Genomic DNA, 24,721 nt, shown 5'->3' with positions numbered 1-24,721 from the left:
CCTGCATCACTCAACATATTACCCATGGAATTTTTCAATCTTGCAATCTGAGGTTTAAATTTTTTCCTCATTTCTTTCAGCTTGAGAAATGCCAAGTGTGTTCTTCTCTTTTGGTTTTCTAACTTGAACTCTTTGCACATTTCATTATAATAATTGACTTTGTCTTCTTGAGCTGTTCTTTGAAATCTTCTGTTCAGCTCTTTTATCCAGTCGATTCTTCCATTTGCTTTAGCTACTCTCTGTTCAAGAACAAGTTTCAAAGTCTCTTCTGACATCCATTTTGGCTTTTCTTCTTTTCTTGTCTTTTTAACGACCTTTTGCTTTTTTCATGGATGATGTTCTTGATGTCATCCCACAATTCTTCTGGCTTTTGGTCACTGGTGTTCAATGCATCAAATCTATTCTTTAGATGGTCTCTAAATTCAGGAGGGATATAATCAAGGTCATATTTTGGCACTCATAGATTTGTTTTAATTGTCTTCATTTTCAACTTGAACTTGCCTATGAGCAGTTGATGGTTTGTTTCACAATCAGCTCCTGGCCTTGTTTTGGCTGAAGATATTGAGCTTTTCCATTGCCTCTTACCACAGATATAGTCAATCTGATTCCTGTGTTCTCCATTTGGCAAAGTTCACGTGTATAGCCACTGTTTGTTTTTTGAGAAAAGATATTTGCAATGAATAGGTCATTGGTCTTGCAAAATTCTATCATACCCTCTCCAGTGTCATTCATATCACTAAGGTCATATTTTCCAACTACCAGTGATTTTTCTTTATTTCCAACTTTTGCATTCCAATCACCAGTGATAATTAACACATCTTGATTGCACATTTGGTTGATTTCAGACTGCAGAAGTTGGTAAAAATCTTCGATTTCTTCATCTTTGGCTTTGATGGTTGGTGCATATATTTGAATAATAGTAATACTAACTGGTCTTTCTTGTAAGTGTATGGATAGTATCCTATCACTGACAGCACTGTATTTCAGGATAGATCTTGAAACACTCTTTGTGACAATGAATGCCATGCTATTCCTCTTCAACTTGTCATTCCCAGCATAGTAGATCATATGGTTGTCTGATTCAAAATACTGGTCCATTTCAGCTCACTAATATCTAGGATATCGATCTCTATGCATTCCATTTTATTTTTGACAACTTCCAATTTTCTTTTTACATTCCATGTTCTGATTATTAATAGATGTTTGCAAATGTTTCTTCTCATTTTGAGTTGTGCCACATCAGTCAATGGAGATCCTGAAAACTTTATCCATATCATTAACGTCGGCCCTCTTCTGAGGAGCCAGCTCTTCCCCAGTCAAATTTTGAGTCCCTTCCAACCTGATGGGCTTATCTTCTGGCACTATATCAGACAATGTTTCAGGGCTAGTCATAAAGTTTTTCAGTAATATATCAGACAGGGTTTCACTGCTATTCTTAAGGTTTTCGCTGGCCAATTTTTTAAGAAGTGGATGGCTTCTTCCTTCCGAATCTGTCTTAGTCTGTAAGGTCTGCTGAAACCTGTCTACCATGGGTAACCCTGCTGGCATTTGAAACACCGTGGCATAGCTTCCAGCCTCACAGCAACACACAAGCCACCACAGGATGACAAACTGACAGACAAGTTCATCTCCCTTAGCTGTTCCAAACTGCTCCATTCCTGCTTCCTGGCTTGCCCTACCTGGTCTGGCCCTCCAAAAGCTGTTCGCTGCTGCTTGCTGGACTTTCCTAAATATTCTGGCCTCCAAAAGCTATCTGCTGCCACTTCCTGGCCTGCTCTACCTGTTCTGGCCCTCCAAAAGCATTGTTCTAGGCACTGGGAATACACCAGTAAAGAGCAGACATACCTCTGTCCTCACATTGCTTATAAATATAGGGACACCAACAAGAATTATACAAAAGGTAACAGAAGAGCATGTATAACTATTTAGACAAGGAAATGATACAATTTTATAAAGCAAAATTCTGAAAAGTCCTAAGATAAGATTTTGGTGAATTTATCAACAGTCATTTATTGTTCCCCTACTCTCAAAACTGTTTGAGTGTTTGCTTAAGGAATAAATGTGAAGAAATCAGTAACTCATACAGTAGCAAACCATTAGTAGTGCACTTACACTACTAAAATAAATGGAAAGTATTTTATTATTTTATTTTTAATAATACTTACATAGCAAGAGCAGAAGGGCCAAAATGATTAGCGCAATTGCTGCAGGTCCCAAGCCAACACTGGAGTCACGCAGTGCTTCCACACAGCCACTGCCATCCAGGCACTTACAGACACTGAGTTTAAGGATCTGGTTTTCAGGGCAACTGAAGCCCTGCACATCTTTAATCAGGAATTGGATTTCACTTTGCCCAAGCTTTCGTTCACTCTGTTGCAGCAATACACTGGTACCTGTAAGGATGAGGGGCAAAAGGAAACAAAAATGAGTGATTACCAAGGAAGGGGTGAAACTAAATTACAGAAACCTTCTTTAATTGCTAGTCATATGCATATTTTTTCTTTCTTGTCTATTGGATTCACACTGTCTGCCTGTTAAATTAGTCCATAAACCCCAAGTACACAGTTTAAAGAATCACATTTGGATATCTTAATTGTATGAGGATTAATTTTCACAAATGTGTGCTATCTACCAAATGGTAGGGACTGTCCTATGCAACAGGAATACAATAAAAAAAAAATCAAGAATTCATCAAGCTCTAACATTTTTATCTTTAGACAGAAAATTATTTATCTGGAGAAGCAGCATGGCATAAAGGAGAGAAGACTGAGAGCCAGATGGCTTGGATTCAAATCCTGACTCCAGCCCTTACTAGCTTTGACCTTGGGAAAGTTAGTAAAACTCTCTATGCCTTCATTTCCTTATCTGTACAATACTGACAATAGTAGTAGCAAACTTTTAGGGTGTGGGGTCACCATGAGTCAGAGAGAACTCAATAGGAACCATTGTTATTTATTTTTTTAATGTTCATAAAGTGTCTGACATTTTCTAAATATCACATTTGTTAGATAAAATAAATGCGTTTTGCAATCCCAGTAAGTTCAAAGATGATTAGAGTTCAATGCCAACTCAGCCAAAAGAAAGGCAAACTCCAATCAAGACTTGAGCCTAGGGGGAAGCTCCCTGTGAGTACTGTGACTGAGGATACCAACACCTTTCGAGTTTTGAAGCATGTGGTTTAATTACCAGGGAAGAGTGTGTTGTGGATAAGTCTTCTGGATGTATGTCACCCCAGAGCTCCTGCTGCTGAAAACCTGACCTAAGGAATCTCCATGATACTAACTGTCTGCCTTGATGGGGAGTTAATGTCAGTTAACTGAGGGCTTAACTGTCTTTTTTGAGTGAGCATATAAACCCTAAGACAATTCAGAATTGAGTATAAGGAATATTTAAACAAATTAAGGACATGGTTTTAATATTTTTGTGTTAGAAGGAATCTATATATATTTTTTTCTATACTTATTCTGAAGAAAATTACTCTTATTTGTGAGACAATTTTGTAACTTCAATTTTAAATGTGTAATTGTGTAACTGATTTAGACTTGTGGTTTTAGGTTGAAATATCAAAGGTTTGTGCAGTGCTGGAACACTAAAGAGAATTTCAGTTTCCATAAATTTTAACTTACTGGCATTTTAGAGCATAAGGCTCATAAGATGATTTTACTGATTAATTCAGATGGTTGGAATGCATAAAAAAGAAGTAAAGTACGGTAAATTTACAAATGAAGTTTGAAATGTCAAAGGTGTTTAATTTGTGAATTGGACCAAATATTGTTCAACGCCTCTTAACTAAAAATCTGCTTGACTTAAAAGAAGAAAGCTGTAAGTTAAGAAAGACTTGGGTTTTAAATTCGAAATTTTGCTGGAATAAACACTAATTGTTTAAAGTGTAAGTCATTTTCGGGTAGACTTTTCTGAATATAAAAACCACTCCAAGGGATGTGCAAAAGCTCACATCGACAGGAGGCAGCCTGGCAAGGGGACCAAACAGATCATTTCAAATTCCGTCCCCACCACTTACTAGCCTTGTGACTTTGAACAAGTTATTTTACAGAAGCCATGGTTTCCTTTGTTGCCATCAGGGTGATACTGAGTAAGGATTAAATGAGCTCATGCACATAAAGGGCTAGGACAGGGAGTAACCAATAAATGAAATTACTATGACCATACTTCAGGCTTTTCAGGACGCACCTGCTAAGGCTGTTGTGCTTAGAAAGATAAGTTACTTTTCCACTTAAGAGACAAAACAGCGTCTTCAAGAGCTATTTGGAGGACACTCATTGATCTTGAAGACATTAGATTATTTTTCCTTTCCTCCTTTTCTGTTACTTCAGATGAGGTATTTATTACAGGCAGATAAAAGGTATTATGTCTGCAGGTTCAGAACCTCATTTTAATAAACTTTTAAAAAGGATAAGGAGCTCTGGTTATACTGGGAATATAATTTATAAGAAGAAGTAGCCTATTTTGTAAAGATTTTAGATATCTATCATGATTAATAAGAGCTCTGGTGGTATAGTGGGTAAAGCATTTGGCTGCTAACCAGAAGGTCAGTGGTTCAAACCCACCAACTACTCTGTGGGAGGAAGATGGGGGTTGCTATGCATGGGAATCGACTTGATGGCAGTGGGTTTAGTTTTTGGTTTATGACGACTAATATTTAGATTTTAATGCAACCCAGTGCTTTTGCTTACTTTCTTGCTGTACTATTTTCCATTTTTCTGCCATCCCAGGTGGTTTATCAATGACAGAGAAACTGAAAGGCCCACTGTTCTGGTGTCCATCCAGGTCCTCAGCAGTAACATTCACATAGGGTGCCTCATCACAGACCCTTTGCACTGGATTCACCAGTCGGGGACAATTGTCATTGATGTCTTCAACTGTGACAACAACGGTGCCAGTGATGGTTTTTCTAGGGTAGTCTGGGAACAAAACAAAACAAAACAGGTATGTTCTGGTAATATTGCTGACAATGGACATAGCTTGAATATGGTGAGGAGACGGTACTAACAAACTAGGATATGGCCTATACATGTTTTCATAGACCAAGTAATGTTTTCTAATCAACTAGATAAATCGAAATGTGAAAGTTTATTACACAAGATCCAAAGAAAGATCTCAGATGCTGAAAAATAAAATCTAAATACATATAACCAAGAAAAATACCTATTTTACAACTTACCTTCTGATATAGCCAAAATCTTTGCAGTGTATGTACCATTTCTGACATATCTGGATTCAAAATCAGGAATTTTTACAAGTTTTATTTCAGATGTAACAGAATCAATAGAGATCCAATTGTCTCTGTCTTCCAATTTTGCATATCTGTTATGAAACAAGCAGAAAATTAATTCTGAATTCTGGATAAATGGGGACTCATGAGCATATTTAGGATCTACAACTCTTCCAGATTTAATTTTTGCCTCTTTTTGTTCTTGTTAATTTGGAAAGTTTTAATTTCTTAAAGACATCCTGAAAGCCTCTCTTCTTTACAGCATTTCAGTCCTACTTTGGTGCTTTCCTCGGTTGTGTAACATACCAAAGTTATCTAGGCGATCACTTAGCCTACCAAACCAGGGTCTTCAAGTTCCTCTGCAGTCTCTTCTACAGCTTTTGATCTAGTCTCCCGGAAATTTGGTGGCCTTTGAAGAATAACTGACTTACATGACAAGAACTGGTAGAGAAAACTTGTCTTACATTCTATTATTTGTTGGGGATGTTATCAGTATATTAATATCAACTTTAAAAATGAGTGATTACCTTACAAATGAACATCTAAAATTTTGGAATATTGTTGGTTTTTATTTTCAGTTGGTTTCTTTAAACTAGAATTGGTTAAAAGCGAAAATGATGCTGATAAAGTGATTTTTGCCTCTATTCCCTTAAAGAAAGGAGTGTTAGAGAAGAAAAAGAGAGCTATAGGAAGGCAAGAACATTCAGACTATGGTTTAAGAAATGCAATTAAATACTATTGAGTACAAAATATAACCAAATACAAATACAAACCAAACATGTATAAGTTGGTTCAATCAATCAAACTGATAAATTATCTTCTATGAAGTGTTGTGAAGGCACACAGGAAAAAGTGACTAATTTATAACAATATTTACATATAACACTATTTTTAAAAATTCCAATTATTCAAACTAATTTATTCTAACTTTTAACGTTTCTACCAGTAAGTGATAATGTATTTGGATTTTCACTCATCTTCCAAATTCACGTCTGGAATTTTAAAGCTTCAACGTAGTTGTTGTCAATAGTTTCCCACACTCATACTTATAAAAAAGCAGTGTCCTAGTAATAAAAGTCCATTCCACAAGAAGGTATTTTGTGTGATCTCATTTAAAGAATTTTCTAACTGTTCTCCGTTTTGAAAATCAGACATCATTTAAAGAAGAATTGTTGTTGTTGTTGTTAAGTGCCGTTGAGTCGTTTCTGACCCATAGCGACCCCATGCACAGCAGAACGAAACACTGCCCGATCCCGCGCCAGCCCCACAATCCCTGCTATACTTGAGCCCATCATCACAGTCACCGTATCAATCCATCTCCTTGAAGGCCTCCCCCTCTTTCGTCGACCTTCCACCCTACCAAGCATGACATCCTTCTCCAGGGAATGGTCCCTTCTTACAACATGACCAAAATAGGTGAGACGAAGTCTGGCCATTCTTGCTTCCAAGGAGCATTCTGGCTGCACTTCCTCCAGGACAGATCTGTTAGTTCTTTTAGCAGTCCATGGTACTTTCAGCATTCTTCGTCAGTACCACAACTCAAAAGCATCAACTCTTCTTCGGTCTTCTTTATTCATTGTCCAGCTCTCACACGCATACCAGGCGATTGGAAATATCATGAAGGATGGTAGGCCACAAATATCCATTAACAACTGACGCAGATCAGTAAAACAGTCAATTTTTCCCAAGTTATGATTCTTCTGCTGTCTTCCTCAGCATTTCAAAACAGCAACCACTAAGTAGTCAGGTGAAGATTTGGAGATAACTTAGCTGAGCTATGCCTCAGATTCCTTGTCTCTAAAACGGTAGGTTTGAATTTGCTCTTTAAGATCTTTCTCATGGTAAAGTTCTGTAAGTTATGCTGACAACTAAAACATTTTTCCGAAGCATGGTTTATTATTCCTCCAGGCAGGACACGTAATTTTATTTTTTAACTTTTTATTGTGATTTGGGTGATATTTTACAAGGTGGATTTGTTTTACATTCAACAGTTCATACCTATTTTGGTTTATGACACTGATTACAATCCCCACAATGTAACAGCTCTCTTCCCACTTCCTTTCTGTGGTTACCCCTTCCCTGTGTCCTTCTTAGCTGTGCATTCCTGCCTCCCTAGCTTTCTGCCTGTGGAAATGCTGCCCTTCTTGTCTCTCATGGTTGATTGTTCTAAGGAGTGCATCTCCTCGGTGTAGTTCTTCCACTTGTAGGCCTGTCTATTGTTTGTGAGAGTTAAGCTACAGAAGTGAGTCCAACTGCAGGCCTGAAGGGTGACTAGGGGCCACAGTCTTAGAGGTTTCACCAGTCTCTATTCAACCAGTAATCCTGGTCTTGATGATTTTGAATTTTGTTCCACATTTTTTTCCCCCTCCTTCTATCTAGGATATTTGGAAGGAAGACTGGGCAATCTACTTCCATAGAGATAGAGCCTCGGAAACCCAAGGAGAGTTTGCTATGAGTCAGATTCAACTTGATGGCATTGACTTTGGTTTTAGTTATCTGTTGTTGTTGTTATTTGCCATCGAGTTGGCCCCGACTCATAGCGACCCCTCCTTGGGTTTCCGAGGCAGTATCACTACAGAAGTAGGATCGCCCAACCTTCCTTCTGAGGAGTGGCTGGTGGGGTTGAACCACCAGCCTTCTGGTTAGCAGTCAAGTGCCTTAGGCACTATGCTACCAGAGCTCCTTTTAGTTATCTAGGATATTATTATTAAGGCAGGGGCTTGAGGTAGGCAGGCAGCAGGCTTGAAGGCTGCTTTTTGCTTGGGGGTGGCTCTTTATTAAGGCAGGGAGGAGCCTGAGGTAGACGGGCTGGGGGATTGGAGGCTGTTTTTTGCTTGGAGGTGGCCCTATTTTAAAGTTGTTGCCCGATGTAGGAGGGTACAGAAGGGTTAAGAACAACTAAGGGAGACAAACTTGTCTGTCAGTTTGTTGTCCTGTGGTGGCTTAGGGATTGCTGTGAGGCTGGTGGCTATGCCACTGGTGTTGCAAAATGCCAGCAGGGATACCCATGGTGGACAGGTTTCAGCAGAGCTTCTGGCTTAAGACAGACTCAGAAGAAGGAAGAGGTCCTCCACTTCTCAAAGAATTGGTCTATGAAAACCTTATGAATAGCAGTCAAACACTGTCTGATTATTACTGGGAATTTTTATGAACAGCCCTGAAAGATTGTCTGATATAGTGCCGGAAGACAAGCCTGTCAGGTTGGAAGGCACTCAAAATTTGACTGGAGAAAGGCTGACTCCTCAAAGTAGAGATGACCTTAATGGTATGGATAGAGTAAAGCTTTTGGGACCTCCATTGGTTCATGTGGCACGACTCAAAATAAGCAGAAACAGATGCAAACATCCATTAATAATTGGAATGTGAAATGTACAAAGTATGAATCTAGGAAAACTGGAAGTTGTCAAAAATGAAATGGAATGTATAAAGATTGATATGCTAGGCATTAGTGAGCTAAAATGGACTGGTTTTGGCCATTTTGAATCAGACAACCATATGATCCACCATGCCAAGAATGACAAATTGAAGTGGAATGGTGTTGCATTCATCATCACAAAGAGTGTTTCAAAATCTGTACTGAAGTTCAATGCTGCCAATGATAGGATAATATCCATATGTCTATAAGGAAGACCAGTTAATACTACTATTATTCAAATCTATGCACCAACCACCAAAACCAAAGATGAGGAAATTGAAGATTTCTACCAACTTCTGCAGTCTGAAATTGACTGAACATGCAATCAAGATGTGTTGATTATCACTGGTGACTGGAATGCAAAAGTTGGAAACAAAGAAGAGTTACCAGTAATTGGAAAATATGGCCTTGGTGATAGAAATAACACTGGAGATCGCATGATAGAATTTTGTGAGACCAACGACTTATTCATTGCAAATACCTTTTTTCAACAATATAAATGACAACTACACACATGGACTTCACCATATGGAATATATAGGAATCAGACTGACTACATCTGTGGCAAGAGGTGATAGAGAAGTTCAATATTTTCAGCCAAAACAAGGCCAGGAGCTGACTGTGGAACAGACCATCAACTGCTCATATGCATGTTCAAGTTGAAGCTGAACCCAATTAAAATAAGTCCATGAAAGCCAAAATATGACCTTGATTTCATTCCTCCTAGTGCCTAAAAGCACTTGACTGCTTACCAGGAGGCTGGTGGTTCAAACCTACCAGCCACTCCTTGGAAGGAAGATGGGGCAATATACTTCTGTAATGATATCACCTCAGAAACCTAAGGAGGGGTCACTATGAATACCGACTTGACAGCACATAACAGCAACATAACCCTCCTAAATTTAGAGACAATTTAAAAAATAAATCTGATGCACTGAACACCAAAGACTGAAAACCAGGGGAACTGTGGGATGACAATAAGAACATCATCCATGAAGAAAGTAAGAAGTCATTAAAAAGAGGAGAAAGGAAGAAAAGACCAAAAGGGATGTCAGAAGAGACTCTGAAACTCACCCTTGAGCAGAGAGTAGCTAAAGCAGATGGAAGAAATGACAAGATAAAAGAGCTGAACAGAAGATTTCAAAGAGGAGCTCGAGAAGACAAAGCCAATTACTATAATGGAATGTGCAAAGACCTGGAGTTAGAAAACCAAAGAGAAGAACATGCTCTGCATTTCTCAAGCTGAAAGAGCTGAGGCCAAAATTTAAGCCTCGAGTTGCAATATTAAAAGATTCTAAGGGCAAAATATTGAATGATACAGGAAGCATCAAAAGAAGATGGAAGGAATACACAGAGTCACTGTACCAAAAAGACCTGGTTGATCTTCATCCATTTCAGGAGGTGGCATGTGATCAAGAACCAACAGTTTTGAAGGAAGTAGTCAAAGCTGCATTGAAGGAACTGGCAAAGAACAAGGCTCCGGTAATTGACAGAACACCCATTGAGATGTTTCAACAGATGCCCTGCTAGAGGCACTCACTCAGTTATGCCAAGAGATTTGGAAGATAGCTACTTGGCCAACTGACTGGAAGAGATCCATATTTGTACCCATTCTAAAGAAAGGTGATCCTACAGAATTTGGAAATTATCAAACAATATCATTAATATTGCATGCAAGTAAAATCTTACTGAAGATAATTCAAAAATGGTTTCAGCAGTATATTGACAGAGAGCATCCAGAAATGTAAGCTGGATTCAGAAGAGGATGTGGAATGAGGGATATCATTGCTGATGTCAGATGGATCTTGGCTGAAAACAAAAAATACCAGGAAGATGTTTACTTGTATTTTATTGACTATGCAAAAGCATTCTATTGTGTGGATCATAACCAATTGTGGATAACATTGAGAAGAATGGGAATTCCAGAATATTTGATTGTACTCATAAGGGACCTGCACATAGATCAGGAGGCTGTCATTCAAATGGAACAAGGGCATACTGAATGGTTCAAAATCAAGAAGGGAGTGCATCAAGGTTGTATCCTTTCACCATACTTATTCAATTTGTATGCTGAGCAAATAATCTGAGAAGCTGGATTACATAACGAACATGGTTTAAGGATTGAAGGAAGACTCATTAACAACCTGTGATATGCAGATGATACAACTTCACTTGCTGAAAGTGAGGATGATTTGAAGCATTTACTGATGAAGATTAAAGACTATATAGTCTACAGTATGGATTACACCTCATTATAAAGAAAACAAACATCCTCACAACTGGTCCAATAAACAGCTTTGTGATGGATGGAAAAAAAGATTAAAGTTGTCAAGGATTTCCTATTACTTGGTTCTACAATCAACACCAATGGAAGCAGCAGTCAAGACATCAGATGACACATTGCACTGGACAAATCTGCTGCAAAAGACCTCTGTCAAGTGATGAACAGCAAAGATGTCTCCTTGAAGACTAATGTGCACCTAACCCAAGCCATGGTATTTTCAATTACCTGTTATGCATGCGAGAGCTGGACAATGAATAAGGAAGTCTGAAGAAGAGTTGATGCTTTTGAGCTGTGGTGTTGGAGAAGATTGCTAAGAGTACCATACTCTGCTAAAAGAACTAACAAATATGTCCTGGAAAAAGTGCAGCCAGAATGCTCCTTGGTGGCAAGAATGGCCAGACTTTGTCTCACCTACTTTGGTTATGTTGTCAGAAGGAACCATTCCCTGGAGAAGGATATCAGGCTTGGTAAAGTGGAGGGTCAACAAAGAAGGGGAAGGCCCTCAATGAGATGGATAGACATAGTGGCTGCAACAATGGGCTCAGGTGTATCAAGGATGCTGAAGCTGGCACAGGACCAAGCAGTGTTTCGCTCTGCTGTACATGGGGTAGCTAAGAGTTGGAGACGACTTGATGGCACCTAACAATAACAACCATCTGTTGTTGTTGTTGTTGTTGCTGTTGTTGTTTGCCGTCGAGTCGGCCCCGACTCATAGCGACCCCTCCTTGGGTTTCCGAGGCAGTATCACTACGGAAGTAGGATTGCCCAACCTTCCTTCCGAGGAGTGGCTGGTGGATTTGAACCGCCAGCCTTCTGGTGAGCAGTCAAATGCCTTAGGCACTATGCTACCAGAGCTCCTTCTAGGATCTAGGATCTCTAATTTTGATCAATGTCTGAATGACTGGCATTGATTGCCAGGCACCATCTAGTTCTTCTGGTCTCAAGGTCATGCAGGCTGAGGTTCTCATGGTCCATTAGTCCTTTGGGCTAATTGTTTCCTGTGTCTGATTTTCTTCATTCTTCTTTGCTCTGGAAGAGGAGAGGCCAATAGCTACATCTTAGATGGCTGCTAGTAAGCTTTTAAGACCTCAGTAACTACTCACCATGGTAGGATGTAGAACAATGTTTTTGTGTACTATGTTGTGGCAACTGAGCGTGATGCCCCTGTGACCATGGTCCTGAGCCTACAAGCACAGTGACTCAATCAATCCCTCAAGGTGTTTAGTTGTGGCTAAGAAGTTATCCTAACTCTGTCCCATTAGCTCTGTAATGCATATGGACATTTTTACAGCATATACAAATACATATGTAGGAATATCATCTGCCAAACCTATATATGGTCATGGATCTATTCCCTTTTGCCTACCCATACCTGATCTTCTTGCCTATCTACCTATGTATCCACCTGTAGATTAGTGTTTGTTATTACTGATAATGCAGTATTGTGTATGTAATAGTATTTGCCTTTGTTGGCTGTATCTCTCTTCTCTCTGTCTTTCTTTTCCTTTGTGATATTATGCTGGTCACACACTTTTGTTACATTGCCTTTCCCTTCACCCAAATCACACATGTCTCTTAACTAAGCAATTTTCCCTCCCTCTCCCTCCCATTCTTCTTCTTGTTATCTGCCATCCAGTCAGCTCCAACTCATAGTGATCCTATGCACAAGAGAACAAAACACTGCCTGGTCCTGTGCCATTATCACAATCCTTGCTATGACTGAGCCCACCACTGCAGCCACTGCATCAAATCCATCTCATTCAGAGTCTTCCTCTTTTTCATTGATCCTCCACTTTACCAAGCATGATATCCTTCTCCAGGGACCGCCTCCTTCTGACATGACCAAAGTATGTGAGACGAATTCTGGCCATTCTTACTTCCAAGGAACATTTTGGCTGCACTTCGTCCAAGACAGATTTATTAATTTCTTCTGGCAGTCCATGGTATTTTCAACATTCTTTGCCAACATCACAAGTTAAAGGCATCAATTCTTCTTCGGTCTTACTTATTCACTGTTCAACTGTCCAACAACATGCATATGAGGCGATTGAAAATACCATGGTGTGGGCTAGGAGAACCTTAGTGTTCAATGTGACATCTTTGGTCTTTAACACTTAAAGAGGTCTTTTGCAGCAGATTTTCCCAGTGCAATACAGCTTATTTCTTAACTGCTGCTTCTATGGGTGTTTGTAAATTACAAAGATATTTTTCTTCCTTGTGTAAACCTTGCCTTGAATTTTTATAATAGCAGACTCATACAATATTTGTCTTTCTGTGATTGACCTATTTCATGCAGCATAATGTCCTCCAAGTTCATCCACATTCTGAGGTGATTGGTGGAATTTTCATTTTCTTAAATGTTTCATAGTATTCCATTCTGTGTATGTACCATATCCATTCATCTGCTGGGCACTTAGGTTGTTTCCATCTCTTTGCTACTATGAATAGTGCTACAACGAGCATGAGTATGCATATAGCTATTCATGTCCTTGATCTCACCTCTTTAGGATATATTCCTAGTAGTGGAATTGCTGGATCAAATGATATTTCTGTTTCCATTTTTTTAAGTAATCATTATACTATTTTCCACAGTGGTTGCACCATTTTACAGTCCCACCAGCAGTGTTTGAGAGTTCCAATCTCTCCACTTCCTCTCCAGTATTTGTTGTTTTCTGTCTTGTCGAATTTTGCTGTTATTGCTGAGGTGAGATGATATCTCATTGTTGTTTTGATTTGCATCTCTCTAATGGCTAATGATAATGAGCATTTCTTCGTGTGTTTGGGTTGTTGGCTGCCTGAGTATCTTCTCTGGTGAAGTATCTGCTCATGTCCTCTGCCCATTTTTGACTGGATTGTTTGTCTTTTTGATGTTGAGGGTTGAAGTTTTCTACAAATTTTATGCAGAAGACTATTGTCAGATACGTTGCTGCCAAATATTTTGGGGCAGACCTTTGATGCACATGTTGCTGTTGTTGTTGTTGTTATGTGCCGTCGAGTCAAATCTAACTCATAGCGACCCCTCCTTGGGTTTCCGAGGCAGTATCACTACGGAAGTAGGATTGCCCAACCTTCCTTCCGAGGAGTGGCTGGTGGGTTTGAACCGCCAGCCATCTGGTTAGCAGGCAAGTGTCTTAGCCACTATGCTACCAGAGCTCCCACATAAGAATTTAATTTTTAGAAGGGCCCAGTCATATAGTTTATCTTCTGCTGTTTGTGCATTTTGGGTCATGCTTGATAGTCTATTTATGCCATAAATTAGGACCCCTTAGTTTGCCCCTATTTTATCTTTGATGAACTTTATATTTTTGGGTTTTACATTTAGGTCTTTGATCCATTTTGAGTTTGTTTTTGTGTATGGTGTGAAGTATGGCTCTTGCTTCATTTTTCTGCAAATGGATATCCAGTTTTGTCTGCACCATTTGTTAAACAGACTATCTCTTCCCCATTTAATGGGTTTTGGTCTTTTGTCAAAGATCAACTGCCCATAGTTAGATGGATCTATTTCTGGGTTTTCAATTCTGTTCCATTGGCCTATGTGAGGACATATAGCTTTCTGATGTATTCACAGGCCCTAATAAAAATAGCAGCCAAAAATTAAATAATTAGGTGTGAAACAGACATTTCAATAGCCAATCACAGTATTACTGATGGATAGCTAATCAGAACACGTCATTTATCTCAGTAAGACATGATCATATGGAAAGTTCATCCTCAGTTCTGGGCATTCACTTGGGGCTTGCCTTGTTGGGTATAACTGGTTGCTGTGTAGTTGACTCTGATTCATGGCAACCTCACGCGTGTCAGAGTAGCACTGTGCTCCATGAGTTTTCAATGGCTGATTTTTCGGAAGTAGATCAGCAGGTGTTTTTTCCAAAGTGCCTCTAGGTGGACTTGAAACATCAACCTCTCGTTTTAGTTGCACGTGTTTATACCACCCACAGACTCTGTTAGGTATGTTGTTGTTAGGTGCTGTCAAGTTGGCTCCCACTCATAGCGACTCTGTGTAAAACAGAACAGAACACTGCCCGATCCTGTGCCATTCTCATAGTCTTTGCTATGCTTGAGCCCATCATTGCAGCTACTATGTCAATCCATTTCATTGAGGGTCTTCCCTTTTTTCACTAACCCTTTACTTTACTCAGCATGATACCCTTCTCTAGGGAGTAGTCCTTTAGGTATAGAGCCATGGAAATAAAAACTAGACCACAGAACTCAAAGAGATAATAAGGCTGGCTCCAGTAGGTAGGGAAGGCAAGTAAGGGTCACTAAGACACTTGGAAAATACAATGCAAACTGTCTCCTAATATTATTTTGAAAAAGTTATTTGTTGCTATTGGCTGCTGAATTCCATTAAAAAGAAATTCACTAAAACAAGAGATTGTTGAAGAGCTTCCTCCACATTCCCATTCTTACTACAAGCAGCTAGGGATTTAAATACAGCGTTTGATGGCGCACTGGCATAGAGGGACCTGGACACAAGGCCAGCCAAGCAACCAAACAGGTCTGACACCTGTTGGTGCAGGAAGAAACAAGTTGTGTCCGTGGGGCGGCAGGTGGTGATTCTCCAGGATACACAGGTGATTCTGCAAAGTGAAACAATGTAACTAGAGCTTTGCAGGGAGTAGTCTCTCCTTGGCAAGCTCTCAGATCTAGGAAGTAAATTTTCTTTGAAAATGTAAAAGAATCATGCGATCTAAGGTGTCAGTGTAGATTATTTGCATCAAAATGGCTGTGTGGAGGTTGGCCTGTGGTTTCCACCACCAAAATGGCTGTGTGCAGATTAGTCTGTGGTTCCACCACCAAAATCAAAACAGCTGCCACCAACTTGATTCCAACTCATGGTGCCTCATGTGTGTCAGAGTAGAAGCACACTCTCAAAATGTTTTCAGTGGCTGTAATCTTACAGAAGTAGATTGCCAGGCCTTTCTTCTGAGGTTCTGCTGAGTGGTTTCAAAATGCCAACCTCTCTGTTAGAAGTCAAGTACAAAGCATTTGTGACACCAGTGACCTCCTTTCTAGCACACTGGTGGAAATAGTAGATTCTTATGAAATATATTTTAAATAAGATCACCATGATCAAGACAAACACTATAAAAGGTTCAAACCAAACCAAACTCACTGCTGTGGAGTCAGATCTGACTCATAGAGACCCTCCTTGGGTTTCTGAGGCACTATCACTACAGAAGTAGATTGACCAATCTTCCTTCTGAGGAGTGCCTCGTATGTTTGAACCACCAGCCTTCTGGTTAGCAGTCAAATGCCTTGGGCAATACGCCTCCAGAGCTCTTAAAAAAGGTTCAACAGTCTCTAAAATAAAAATAAGTTTTAAATAAACATACTCATGATATATGGGCAAATTAAACTGGATTTCCCATATTAAAGTACCTTATGCAATTATTTCTCCTAACAAAATCTGTATAAAGTAGAATTTGGTGTAGACTTTATAAGCCACTTTCTTGAATTCCTCTACTCTTTAAGGAAATAAGATACGTTAGGAAGTTTCTTTCTGAACTTTTAGTTTGTTGCTTTTTCGTCTTCTCTAACTGGAATTGTTTCTGAGGTTAGCAACCCTGCCTCATCCTAACATATAGTTGGATGAGGGAAGAGGGGTCAGGTCAAAATTCTTCCTTGCCTCCCAGTTTACAGGTACAACTTTGGGAAAGTTTAACCTACAGAGCTTTGGGGAATTATAATGCTGGAGTATGGGGAATGAAATGTTCATATTTCATTATGGTTTTTGAAAACAGGCATTTAAAATAATTTAAAATGAGGAAATATATTCAAAGCTATCCCTTACTTTACACGGGCTGGCTGTCCAGTGTCTTCATCAAAAACGTGAAATTTTCCAATGATCCTGCCTCTGCTTGATCGATCCATGCTCTCACTGGCGTGAGCTGAGATTGTGCTGCTTTTGAAATGAATGCCTTCTTGCACATTTTTCACCTTTACTTTAATGGGAATGGATGTAGGCTTGTATTTATTCTTCACTGATTTGTGGAAAGCCGCTTTATTAGTGACTATAATACTGAAGTCAAGATTCTTCATTTCTTCATAATCTACTTCCTAGAAAGGCAAACATAAAGAGAGCTCATTGAAAGCAGAAATAACTAGAATACCACAGAACACATGTGCACACACATCTGGCTTCACTGTTAGAGAGAACAATTCCAACATTTTCATTCATCCACCCACTGCCATCATGTTGAATCTGATTCATAGTGACTCTGCAGGACGCAGGAGAACTGCTCCATGTGGTTTCTAAGGCTGTAATCTTCATGGAAGCGACTGCCACATCTTTCTCCTGCACAGCATCTGGTGGGTTCATACTGTTGACCTCTGGGTCAGCAGCTGAGAGCTTAACTACTGCTGCCACAGGGCTCCTTTCACAGAGAGCGAGCTAAGAAAACAAAATGTTTCCACCAGTTTCCATATTCACTGAGGATGTTCGCCAAGCATCCCAATTTCTTCTTTAAAAGGTCAAAACCTGTTAAAAGTATATTTCCTTTAACAGTTTTGATTTTTTTTCCCTGATGCAAAAAAGTGAGTTATGAGTATTCAGTATAAACTAATATTCCTTCAAATGTGTTCTGTGCATTCATACGAAAAGGGCTACATAAGCATTGGTAGCATTGTCCATCTCATCCCCCTAATGGAGACTCAGACTGCATATTACCATATTAAAAAGTGAGAACTTATAGAGGAAAGAAAGGGATTTTTAAATTTCTTTCAACCAAGAACCCTGACACCCTTTGAGCACAGTTGTTGTGAATGCTATAAAAGGTTAATAAAAAAAAAAAAAGCTCACTGGCATTGAGTTGATTCAACTCATAGCGAACCTTCCTTGGGTTTCCAAGGCAGTATCTTCATGGAAGTAGATTGCCCCATCTTCCTTCTGAGGAGTGGCTGGTGGGATTAAACCACCAGCCTTCCAGTTAGCAGTCAAATACCTTAGACACTATGCCATCAGAGTACTCCAAATACTCTGTTCTTTGTGAACTATAGTTATTTATAATGTGGATTTGATATAACCAGTCTATCCTTGTATACATATTTTAGGTTCTAATGCTTCCATTTTCTTTTTATAAATATTTCTATTGTATTCTACTATTTAGATATAATTAACTTAGCTTTTCTATTATTAGGCTTTGAGTTATTATTAACTATAATTAATACTGGTCTGAAAACTTCTACAAAAATATTTTTCCTTTGTTGAGCTATTTTATTACTAAAAGAATTACTGACCCAAAACATATTTAGCTCCTGTTGCTTCTTATTTGTAGTGTTTCAGATACTTGTTTTAAAATTCCCTGACCATTTATGTTTCTTTCCTTAGTCTAACATTAAATATATTAACTAAGCTTATGGGAAGTACAAGGAGCTCTGGTGGTGTAGTGCCTAAGGTATTTGATTGCTTACCAGAAGGTTGGCAGTTCAAACCCACCAATTACTCCATGGAAGGAAGATGGAGCAATCTCTTTCCATAAAGATTCACTGCCTCAGAAACCCACTGGCAGTTGCTATTAGAATTGACTTGATGGTAGTGGGCTTTTTTTAAAAAAAATATGAATTATAGCAAAATTGCTATTTTTTTGTTCGGGAGGATTATCTATTATGTATTTCATTTTCCACTTTGTGAAGTTCTGGATGGACAACAACTTCTCTTGCCCCCTTTTTTAAGTGGATGGCTACAATGATGTCACAAAGACAACTGAAAACCACAGGAAAATACACTGTGATCATAAACTCTGTGAAAGTTACTTTCTTGTCAAATTGCTCTTGGACTTATTTCAATGATATTAGATATGCTGTATGAGAAACATCTTCCAGCCAGATGTAATTAGATTTCAAGGACTATGAAAAGCCAAGACAACGTAAATAAACTGAGTTAGGTACTGGTCATCTTAAAAAATGGTTTGACAGTGTTATAAGCAGCCATAATGCTAAGAGAATGAAAAGATTTTCAGCATAACAAAATATGAGTGCATATATCTTAATTTTCTACAACTGTCAAAATATTTTGTCATTTCTATTATTAATAGCGGGAGCTCTGGTAGTGTAGTGCCTAAGGCACTTGACTGCTAACCAGAAGGCTGGCGGTTCAAACCCACCAGCCACTCCTCAGAAGGAAGACTGGGCAATCTACTTCCGTAGTGATACTGCCTGGGAAACCCAAGGAGGGGTCACTATGAGTCGGGTGTGACTCGACAGCATATATCAACAACAACACAACAATTATTAATAGCATCAAATATTTTAAACTTAATATATTAGTAAAGTATGAATTTTTCATGAAATTTTCTATCTCTTATTTCCACATTTTAAAATATCTGTTCATTTGCTCTATTTTTTTGGACAGTTTTATTGACGTATAAGTTACATACAATAAAACTCACCCTTTATAAGTGTCAAGCATTAGGATTTTTAATACATGTATATAGTTTTGCAACCATGATCCCAGCCCAGTGTTAGAAGACTCCTATCACCCCCAAAAGTTCCCTCATGCCTGCAAGCTATCAATGCCCACTCAGATCCCAGCTTAGGCAACTATAGATGCACTCTCTACCTCCATAGTTTTGCCTTATCTGGAAATTTTATATACATGGAATCATACAATATTTAATATTTTGTTTGGCTTCTTTCTCCTAGAATAATGTTAGAGATTCATCCATGTAGCATGTATAAGATCATTCCTTTTTATTGCTCAGTAGTATTCCATTGTTTATCTATTGACTAGCTGATGGACATTTAGATTGTTACTAGATTTTAGCTAAAATAAATAATGATACTATGACCATTAACATACAAGTCACTGTGTGTAATATCTTTCTCTTTGGTGGATTTCTAGGAGTAAAATTGTTGGGTCACAGGGTAACTACTCCTTTTAACTTTTCCAAAAACTTCCAACTAGCTGTACCATTTTATAGTTCCACCAGCAATGTATAAGCTTTCCAGTTTCTCTGCATTCTTGCCAGTAGTTGCTGTTGTTAGTCTTTCTTTTTTTTATTATTTTATTGTGATTTGGGTGAAAGTTTACAGAGCAAATTTATCTTCCACACAGCAGTTCACATATACTTTGTCTCATGACATTGACTGCACTCTCCCACAATGCAACAGTTCTCCTCCCATTTCCTCTCCATAGCCACCTCTTCCCATGTCCTTCCTGCCCATGTACTCCTGCCCCGAGCTGTTTCCCTGTGTATACACAGCCCTTCTATTCTCCCATGATTAATCTCCCCAAGGAGTGTATCTACCTAATGTAAATGTTCAGCTTATATGCCTGTCTTTTGTTTGGCTGGAAGCCACAGGAATGGGTTCAATTCCAGACCTGAAGGATAGCTAGAGGCCATAGTCTCAGGGGTTCCACCAGGCTCTATCAGACCAGCAAACCTGGTCCCTTCTTTTTTTTTTTTTTTTAAATGATTTTGAGTTTTGTTCCACATCATTCTCCCACTCTATCCAGGGTCTCCCACTTAGATCTCCCTCTGAATAGTTGACAGTGGTAGCCAGGCACCATCTAGTTCTTCTGGTCTCATAGTCATATAGGCTGAGGATCACATGGTGTACCAGTCACTTGGAATAATTGTTTCCATGCATCTTTGGTTTTCTCCATTCTTCTTTGTTCTGGATGAGAGACCCACTGTTGCATCTAGATGGCTGCTTCTGAAGCTTTTAAGGTCCCAGGTGCTGCTCGCCAAAGTAGGATGTGGACAATGTTTTTGCATAGCATGCTATGCCAGCTGAGCTTGATGTTCCTGCTGCTGTCAGTCTTTTTAATTGTAGCCATGTTAGTAGGTGTGCAGTAGGTGTAGTATTTGACTGTGGTTTTAATTTGCATTTTCCTGATGACTTACGAGCATCAATTCATATGCATATTTGCCATTTGTATATCTTCTTTGGTGGCATTTCTATTAAAATCATTTGTCCATTTTTAAAAATTGGGTTATGTAAATTCCTTTGAGGAGTCTCTTAATGGTACAATTGATTAAGTGTTCAACTACAAGCTGAAAGGTTGGTAGTTAGAATGCATCCAGAGGCACCTCAGAAGACAGGCCTAGAGATCTCCTTACAAAAGGTCATTGCCATGAAAACCCTACGGCGCAGTTCTACTCTGCATAGATGGGGTCACCATAAGTTGGAATAAATTCATTGGCAACTAACAAAAGCAATGACAAATGCCTTTTAATGGAATCTGATTTACTGCCCTTATATTTGGAAAGATTCTTCATATATTTGGGATAGTAAGTTTGTAATTTTCTCAGTCTGTTGCTTTCCTTTGAATACTAGTTATGTTACATTTTGTCCATGCCACTCTTGGTAGAAATGACTACATCCCTTTTCTGTGCTACCATGGTGCACTGAGAGTACTTCTATTCTGTACCTCTGTCATTCATCACTATGTGATTTCTTCTCCTTGTGTGTGTTAAAGACTTTTGTATGTCAAGCACCTATCATGGCTGCATCTATAATCGATGACTAAAAATTTGCTTATTTCTATATAAGCAGATAGATCAACTTTGTCTCCAATGATATTATCCATTTCTAGAATAAGCATAAAATGAGTTCTCCTTATAAACATGAGGTAATGTTATTCTATTTTCCTTCTACTTTTATAAAAGGTAGTTTAAATACATATAGTAGCTCATCAATAAATGGTGCCTACAGTAATTACTATGAAATTTCAAGGTCATTCTTTTATATTCTTTTATTTATGTCATCATTTATAACTTAATAAAATACTACTTAGAAAATTGTAGCTTTACACTTTATTTTAAAATCTGGTAAGGCAATTCTACCATAAGCTATTTAAAGATACATTGCTATTCTTCCTCATTTGTTCTCTTAGATAAAAATCTTTCCTGTACTTTTTTGTTTTTAAAAATTATGTGGGGTTATAAGTTACAAATGTATAAAGCCTATAAGCTTAATTAGACTATTTAATTTTTATTTTCCTTAATTCAATTAAGTACAAGAAGTTAGAATACCATTCAAACTGTGATGTTTAAACTACTTATATTAGAATCACATGTGTAGTTTTTGGGAAAAGCAAGTTCCTGAGCCCCACCCAATCAGGTGTGGGGGCCAGGAATCTGTGGCACATAGCTCTGGTAGGTGACTCTTAGGCACATCTAAGTATGAAGTAATGAGATGAGAGCTTCATCAAGTTATCACAGCTTTTGTTGTTAGATGTTATTAGTGAGATTTGCCTCTACCAGCTAAGCAGATGTAGTAAGGGGGCGGGGCAGACAGCAGAGGCAATGGTCAGGAGGTGCATGTGCTACATCCAGGAATGGGCTGTGAGCAAGACCACAAGTGTGCAAAGTAATAATGATGCTGGTATCATGCTGCCTGCTGGGATTAGAGCCTCCGATCAGGGGTTGGCTTCAGGGCCATCAAATGCAGGTGATCTGATCTAAGAAGGAAGGAATGAGGGGCAGAGGGAAATGGCCTCAGTAGGTGTGGTCATAATATATTATAATGGAAGGGATCATCTCAATGAATCGAAATGAAGAAGTAGTGCTGGGGCAAGGGTATGAGTTTTAGAACGAAGCAAACCCAAATTTGAATTGTAGTGTAACCATTTACTAACCACAGAACTTGGACAGCCCCTATCACAGACAATTATGGTGCCAGATATAAAGCACTCGTAAAGTGTTTGGTCTCAAACAGTATTAGTTTCCTCCCCTGAACCATCTTCTCCCACTCCCAATTATTAGTCTAAGTACTTACCTTAATAAGGGTTACAATTCCTTCATTAGTTAGAGTATCAGTTTCTATATGGAAATAACCCCCTTCATTTCCTGATGCAAATGTAAAATTTGCTAACCAATTATCAGAGCCTATTTCATCTGCATCGAACACTTTTATGCGCATAACTTCTACATTGACTTGATTTTCTTGAATAGATCCTTCATACTGCAAAACAAGAATATATGATTTTACTATTTATATATATATATATATATATAAATGTAATATAAATTTAAGTGATATATTTTTAGTTATAACTAAAACACCAAAAAATAGGCACATTTATTACAAAAATAATAGTTACCATTTCATTTTCCACTACAGGTATATTGTCATTGACATCCAAAATATGAATCTGAACTTGAGCTTGTTTTACTGGTTTATCTGTTACTTGGCCACTGCCATCTCTTGCTTCCACTATCAAAGTATAGCTGCTGTGTTCCTGCAGAGCAATGAAAAATATCGCACTGGCTGAAAATGATTGTTTCCACATCTGTCTCTCTTGTTTTTGTTCACTTTATCATTTAGGGACTGGGCCTCACTACAGTTTATTCACAACCGAATGTCATGACCTATTGTTGCTCTTTGGAAGATGCTGTTTAATTGCAGTCAGAGCTTTTAGGAAAGGGCAAAAAACACCTAGGGGAGTGGCTGACAGTCAAGTTCCTGAATATGTCACTGGTGATATTATCAGGACATGATTCTCTTCTCAAAATAATCTGGACAATGGAATACTGTTTCAAATCTAGTTTATTCTACACTCTATTATTTGGTTCTTTATCCCCTACTTTTCATTCTCTGCTAAAATTTAAGTGAGAAAAATCTAGTTTCCAAGCAAACTTGGCCAATGAAGGGAAACTCTGATGAAATTTGCCTGCATATCCTGAGAGATGACTCTTAGAGAATGTGTCTTAGAGAACAAAGTCTCAGAAGTTACTCTAAAGTAAGGAGTCCACAGTCCCTTCCTCTGGCTCCATTTAAGATGTTGGAATTGAAGAGGGGGCTGGACACCCAGTGCCAACGACACGAGGGCCTATGTGAGGCAGATCCAACCACTCAGTGACAGGCTGAGTAGCAGAGCTCTGGAGCCAGGATACCTGGGTTCCAGTTCTAGCTTTGCCACTCCCTAGCTGTGTGACCTTCTCACCCTCAGTTTCCTAAGTTACAAAATGAAGTACTGATGGGAGCTACACCATGTAGATTAAGAGAGTTAATCATTTAACACCTAACAACATCTTGTTGATAATCATTTAACAACATCTAGCACAATAGGTGACAGCCATTATTATGAGCTAAACTTTTTATACTTCAGAGACAGCAGCTGTTGAAATCATACTCCAATTTCAAAATAACACTTTCACTTAACTTTAAGTGAAAAGGTGCGGAGTAAAATTTTAGGAGTAATAATATTCTTTTTTTTTTTTTTTTCTACTTCAAAAAGCATTCTCTTTGAGGTATTTATTATGCAAGGTATATTCTTATTGTGATCACAGAAGCTTGGAAGAAATGTTCCTATGTTCTGGAATAGCTTTGGAGTCACATTTCATTTTTCATTTCTTTCTGGGCATAATATTGAAAATTTGGCTACCATTATTTGTATTTCTGGAATACCACTGGATCACTTTATTACTTTAATTATATTTATATTTACACCTAGCTGCCTAGACCAGCTGGTAAGGGCTAAAACTAGTTTTCACCATTCAAAGCAATAAAGTTGAAATATTAGGAGAAGGGCAAAAGGTGAGATTTGACTCAGGAGTTGTGGTTTTAAATTTAATTTAATTTTGATTTGGGTGAAGATTTACAGAGCAAATTCACTTTCCATACAGCAGTTCACATATACATTGTCGCATGTCATTGACCACAGTTTACCACAATGCAGCAGCTCCCCTCCCACTTCCTCCCCATATTTAACCTCTTCCCAGTGTCCATCCCTCCATACTCTCCTGCCCCCTGAGCTGTCTCCCTGTGCATAAGCAGCCCTTACTTCTCTCATGATTGTTCTCTCCAGGGCATGTGTCTGCTTGAGGTAAATGTTTAA

General features: G+C 38.6%; 1 protein-coding gene across 1 annotated transcript in view; it reads right to left on the bottom strand.

Moving 5' to 3' along the window:
• The window catches only part of DSG2 (desmoglein 2), a 67,063-nt gene that overhangs the window by 7,521 nt on the left and 34,821 nt on the right, over positions 1-24,721 (bottom strand). The window contains 6 exon segments of the mRNA XM_007953460.1: positions 2,166-2,393; positions 4,695-4,922; positions 5,183-5,325; positions 16,730-16,995; positions 22,660-22,845; positions 22,985-23,122. Coding sequence (XP_007951651.1) covers positions 2,166-2,393; positions 4,695-4,922; positions 5,183-5,325; positions 16,730-16,995; positions 22,660-22,845; positions 22,985-23,122 — 1,189 coding nt within the window.

Source organism: Orycteropus afer, unplaced genomic scaffold (genome assembly GCF_000298275.1).
Source record: "Orycteropus afer afer isolate SDZICR_OR568_19922 unplaced genomic scaffold, OryAfe1.0 scaffold00394, whole genome shotgun sequence".
Lineage (NCBI taxonomy): Eukaryota > Metazoa > Chordata > Mammalia > Tubulidentata > Orycteropodidae > Orycteropus > Orycteropus afer.
The sequence above is the reverse complement of the archived record's forward strand: the minus strand, read 5'-3'. Positions and strand labels throughout refer to the sequence as shown.